Source organism: Tachyglossus aculeatus, unplaced genomic scaffold (assembly GCF_015852505.1).
Source record: "Tachyglossus aculeatus isolate mTacAcu1 unplaced genomic scaffold, mTacAcu1.pri SUPER_32, whole genome shotgun sequence".
NCBI classification, from domain to species: Eukaryota; Metazoa; Chordata; class Mammalia; order Monotremata; family Tachyglossidae; genus Tachyglossus; species Tachyglossus aculeatus.
This window is the reverse complement of record NW_024044838.1, coordinates 3,465,050-3,470,092: the sequence shown is the minus strand read 5'-3', so window position 1 is coordinate 3,470,092 and position 5,043 is coordinate 3,465,050. Positions and strand designations below refer to the sequence as shown.

The window sequence follows — 5,043 nt, the reverse complement described above, 5'->3', positions numbered from 1 at the left end:
TAGTACAGTACCTGGCATATAGTAAGCACTTAACAAATACCATTAAAAAGAAACAGCGCCCACCACAGTCTGCAACTCAAATTTAGGACTTTCAGATTACAAGATGAATGCACTGTCTTCAGTGATAAGAGAGCTATGGGCTGGGTAATGATGCAGAATTAAGAAGGAGCGAGTGAGCCCAAGTGATCGAATAGAGGGGGATAGAATCAGAGGACATGGGTTCTAATCCCTGCTTTGCCACTTGTCTGCTGTGTGACCTTGGGCAAGCCATTTCGATTCTCTAGGTCTCAGTTTCATCAACTGTAAAATTCAATACTTAGACTGTGAGCCTCCTGTGGGGCAGAGATTGTGTTAGACACGATTAACTTGTATCTAATCCAATGTTTGGAACAGTGCTTGACACATAGTAAGTGCTTAACAAATACAATTTTAATAAAGTGATGGAGCAGAGAGGATTGGTGAAGCAAGGGTGTTGTTCTTGGGAATGGAATTCTGGGGCTTCTTGATGTGCCATTTCTATATGTCCCTCCATAGAGGAGTGTAATTCTCTTTATATGAAGGTCTGGAGCCTTTGCACATTTTAAATTAAGATGATTTCTTTGCTCTTAATTATTTCATCCAGCAACCCCTCTGATCCCTCCAAATCTCCCCTACCCCCAAATTCCTATCATCATCATCATCATCATCATCATCATCATCATCATCATCATCATCATCTCTATTATCACAGCATTTCCAACCCTGAAAGAAGTCTGAGAAAATAATGATATTTGTCAAGTACTCACTACATATTAGATACAAGATTATCAGATCCCTCATGGGTCTCACATTCTAAGTAGGAGGGAGCTGGGTATTGATTTCCCCTTTTACAGATGAGGGAACTGAGGCCCAGAGAAGTAAAGTGGCTTCTTTAAGGTCACATATAGAGAGGTGTAGGAGCTGGAACTAGAACGGGAGTCCTCTCTGAAGACCAGGCTCCTTCTACTAGGCTATGCTGCTTCTTCGTTGCTCCCCGGGGTTTCGGGGGCAACTCTCGGGTTCTTACCCTCTCCGGGTCTTCGGACGTCTCCGGACGCAGGCCTCGCGTTCACACCAGGAAGAGTCAGCCAGAGGTCCAAAGCTTGGTTGCCGTTTATTTGATATCAGCGATTACATAGTTAATAAAGAGAGAGAGAACGAGAGAGAGAGAGAGAGATAGGGAGGGAGAGAGAGCACCTGTGTACCCCCCCTTGTCTTGTTCGTCTCTTATACCCCCCGTTGCCCGGGGGCAGGGTTTTCTCAGGCCATGTAGCACACTCACTCGCCACCCTCCAGCCACTAGCCTAGCAACAGCTCCGTCCATCACGAAGCGTTTGCTCTGGCTGGCCCCCAGCCACCCGTTGCCAACCATCGCTGGCTGCGGATATGGCCTTGAGGTTGCCTCCGAGCTTTGCAGGTGCAAGGTTGTTTTTCTTGCCCTGGTCCCTTTATCTCCTGTTGTTGAGTCTGTTTGGCCTTGAGCTGTTGGGTACGGTTTGTGTGCACATACTCCCTGTCTCAGCGCTTTCCCACGCTCCCCACGCTTCTTGAGACTAGAACAGTAGCCACTGGAGAGTGAAAGGTAAAAGGATTAAATAAGAGAGGAGTAGAAAAGCAAGTGTTTTTGAGAGGTGAAATTGTTTGGGGTCCAGGGTGTGGGTCAACGGGTAAGATGTTACAAACATCATGGAGACCAGTTCTTACCAATCAGTGATATTTTATTGAGTGCTTATTATGCGCAGTGCACTGCACTAAGAACTTGGAAGACTACAGTACCAGAGAGTTGGTAAACACATTCCCTGCCTGAAATGATCTTACAGTCTATAGAAATTAGTCAATCAACCAATGGTGTTTATTGAGTGCTTACTATGTGCATAACACTGTACCAAGCACTTGGGGGAGTACAAGAGTAGAATAGATGCAATCACCACCCACAAAGAGCTTACAATCTAGAGGGGGAGATGGGCATTGAAATAAATTCCTAATAGGGGAAATAATCAGTTAGTCAATCATTAATTAAGTAATCCCTCAATCAACTGTCTAAAAATCCCCAACAAAAATAATCAGTCAACTGTATTTACTGAACACTCACTGTGTTCCAAACACTGTACCAAGTGTTGGAAAAAGTAGTTCAACAGAGTTGATAGACATCATCCCCGCTAACAAAGAGTTTACAATCAGGAGGATAGTTGGGCAGGAAGAGAAAAGGGAATGGGGACAGGATAGTGTATGAGGAGAGGGAGATAGACTCTTTTGCCAACAAAGTAGTAGAGGAGATATGTCAATTCGTCTCACCTTGGGGCAAGATAATTTTCAGCTCTCAGGACGGGTGATTGACCTCCTTCAGAAGAAATGGTCATTTTCTGTTAGAGCCCATTTTCTGTTTGAGACCCATTATGAGAAGCAGCGTGATGTAGTGGGTAGAGCACGGGATGAGGAGTCAGAACGTCATGGGTTCTAATCCCAACTCTGCCACTTGTTTAATGTGGAAACTTGGGCAAGTCCCTTCCCTTCTCTGTGCCTCAGTTACCTCATCTGTAAAATGGGGATTGAGACTGTGAGTCCCAAGTGGGACAGGGACTATGTACAAACCGATCTGCTTGTATCCACCCCGGAGCTTAGTACAGTACCTGGCACACAGTAAGCCCTTACAAGTACCATAATTATTATTATTATTCCAGGCATAACATCCTCCCTAGAACAGCTTTCATTGCCTGATTCCTCAAGCTGTAGATGACAGGGTTCAGAGCCGGGGGCACCATGGAATAGAAAAAGGAAAGAAGCAAGTCTAGACCTGATGGACAATTGGAGGATGGAATCAGGTATTCAGAAACACCCGTGGAGACGAAGAAAGTCACGACGATGAGATGGGGCAGGCAGGTGGAGAAAGCTTTGGACCGGCCCTCTGCTGACGGCATCCTCAGCACGGCTGAGAAGATGCAGACATACGAGGTAGCTATGTATGCAAAACAGATGGCGAAGGAACTGGCAGAAAGGACAATGACTGAATATTCATATATGTTTCCTTGGGGACCAGAGAGCTTCAGAAGCAGGGGGACGTCACAGAAGAACTGGTGGATTACGTTGGGCCCAGAGAAAGGTTCAGAGAAGGTGGCAGCCGTGTGCATGAGGCCGGAGAGCCCCCCACTAAGCCAGGAGGCGGCTGCCATCTTCCCACAAACCCCTCTGTTCATGACGGCCTCATAACGCAAGGGGTGGCAGATGGCAGCGTAGCGATCACAGGACAACACTGTGAGCAGGACCACCTCAGAGACAACAGCCGAAACAAAGAAAAACACTTGCAGTACGCAGCCCTTGAAAGAAATGGAGTTGTTGTTGGTCACTGAATTGAAGAAAGATTTGGGGACGGTGACAGAGATGAGGCAGAGGTCGAGGATGGACAGGTTCTTGAGGAAGAAGTACATGGGGGTGTGGAGGCGCTGGTCGAGGGTGGTGACGGCGACGATGAGGAGATTCCCTGTCAGGGCCGCCAGGTAGACCAGGAGAAACAGCGTGGCATGGACCAGCTGCAGCTCCCGGACCTCTGAGAGACCCAAGAGCAGGAATTCCATCACCACCGTGCCATTAGCCATCTGAGTGAAAGGAAAGTTTGGAGGAAACTTCCGCTTAGTGACATAACAAGAACACATGTTTATTGAATGTCTGAAAACAGTTGTGACAACGGTCCCCATGGGGACAAAAATTGCAAGACAGCACATGAGTTTTTGACTAAGTTTGCCTCTCAGTTCCCCCTTCCCATAACTCTCCTGATTAACAAGTTATTTTTCTTGGTCTCCTGGAGTGTATTACCTCTGGCCTCAGATTCCTAGCACTAATGATAATAATAATAGTAATAATTGTGGTATTTGTGAAGTGCTTAGTATGTGCCAAGCACAATCTTACCACTGGTGTAGATTCAAGATAATCAGGTACCACCTGGGGCTCAATGTCTAAGTAGGAGGGAGAACAGTTATTGAATCCCCATTTTGGGATTGAGGGAATTGAGGCATAAGGAACTTGAGTGACTTGTCCGAGGTCACACAACAGGTAATTGGCATAGTAGGATTAGAACCCAGCTCCTCTGATTCCCAGGCTCATGTTATCAATCAATCAATCAATCAATCACGTTTTTTTCCACTAGGCCGTGTTGCTTGGTCTAGGCATTACTACGAACTGAAAACGAGCATTGAAAGATACCACTATTCCAGTTAAAGATTCACGAAATAGAACTTCCTCCATTTAGCTCTAAGAACTTTTTTTTCCTTGCTGTTGGCCTAGAAAACCTACTTACTTCCGGTATAGTTAAGTACTAGTTTTAAAGTAATAACAAAATGTCTCCTGATACTAGTAGTTGATGCCTAGGATATCTAGTACAGTGCCTCAGCTGTTAGTACAGTGCCTGGCACAAAGTAAACGCTTAACAAATGCCATTATTATCCATTAGGCATTACCTTCTTTTGGGCCTGGTGAACACTGGTTTCGTCTACCTCAATATACCTATAACGAGTTGTGAGAGTCTTGCAGCTAGCCCCACTGGTAGAGGAAGTTGGAAGGAGGAACTGTGGAAGCTGTTAAAGAAGACAAACATTCCTCCTGATCCCTCCCTGAATCAAGCAATCAGTGGTATTTATCGATTGCTTACTGTGTGAAGAGTGTGGTACTAAGCACTTGAGGGAGTTACGCCAGTAACTGGGGAATTTGTTAAGTAGATGCAAGAAAATCAGATTCTAACACAGTACGACCTGTTTTTTTTTTTTATTTGGTAAGTGCTTACTATGTGCCAGGAACTGTATTGACGTAGCTGCAAAAATGGTCACAATCCATGTTTCCCATGGGGTTCAAATTCGTTATCCCCATTTTACAGATGAGGTAACTGAGGCACAGAGGAGTGAAGTGACTTTCTGTGCGAAGGTGAACCCGGGCTACCCATTATCTCAAAGTCAAACGCTATCTTGTGACTGCCCAAGCCATTAAGGAAGAACTCAGAAGTGCAGGTGGGATACTGGCCCCACAACCAAAACAGCT

The 5,043-nt window shown here is 45.6% G+C and overlaps 1 protein-coding gene across 1 annotated transcript; it reads right to left on the bottom strand.

The window, feature by feature from the left end:
- Positions 1-2,690: 2,690 nt before the first annotated feature.
- LOC119921905 (olfactory receptor 14A16-like) lies at positions 2,691-3,611 on the bottom strand. Its single transcript, XM_038741885.1, has one exon. The coding sequence runs from the start codon at positions 3,609-3,611 to the stop codon at positions 2,691-2,693; it is 921 nt and encodes a 306-aa protein (XP_038597813.1).
- Between the last annotated feature and the right edge of the window lie 1,432 nt (positions 3,612-5,043).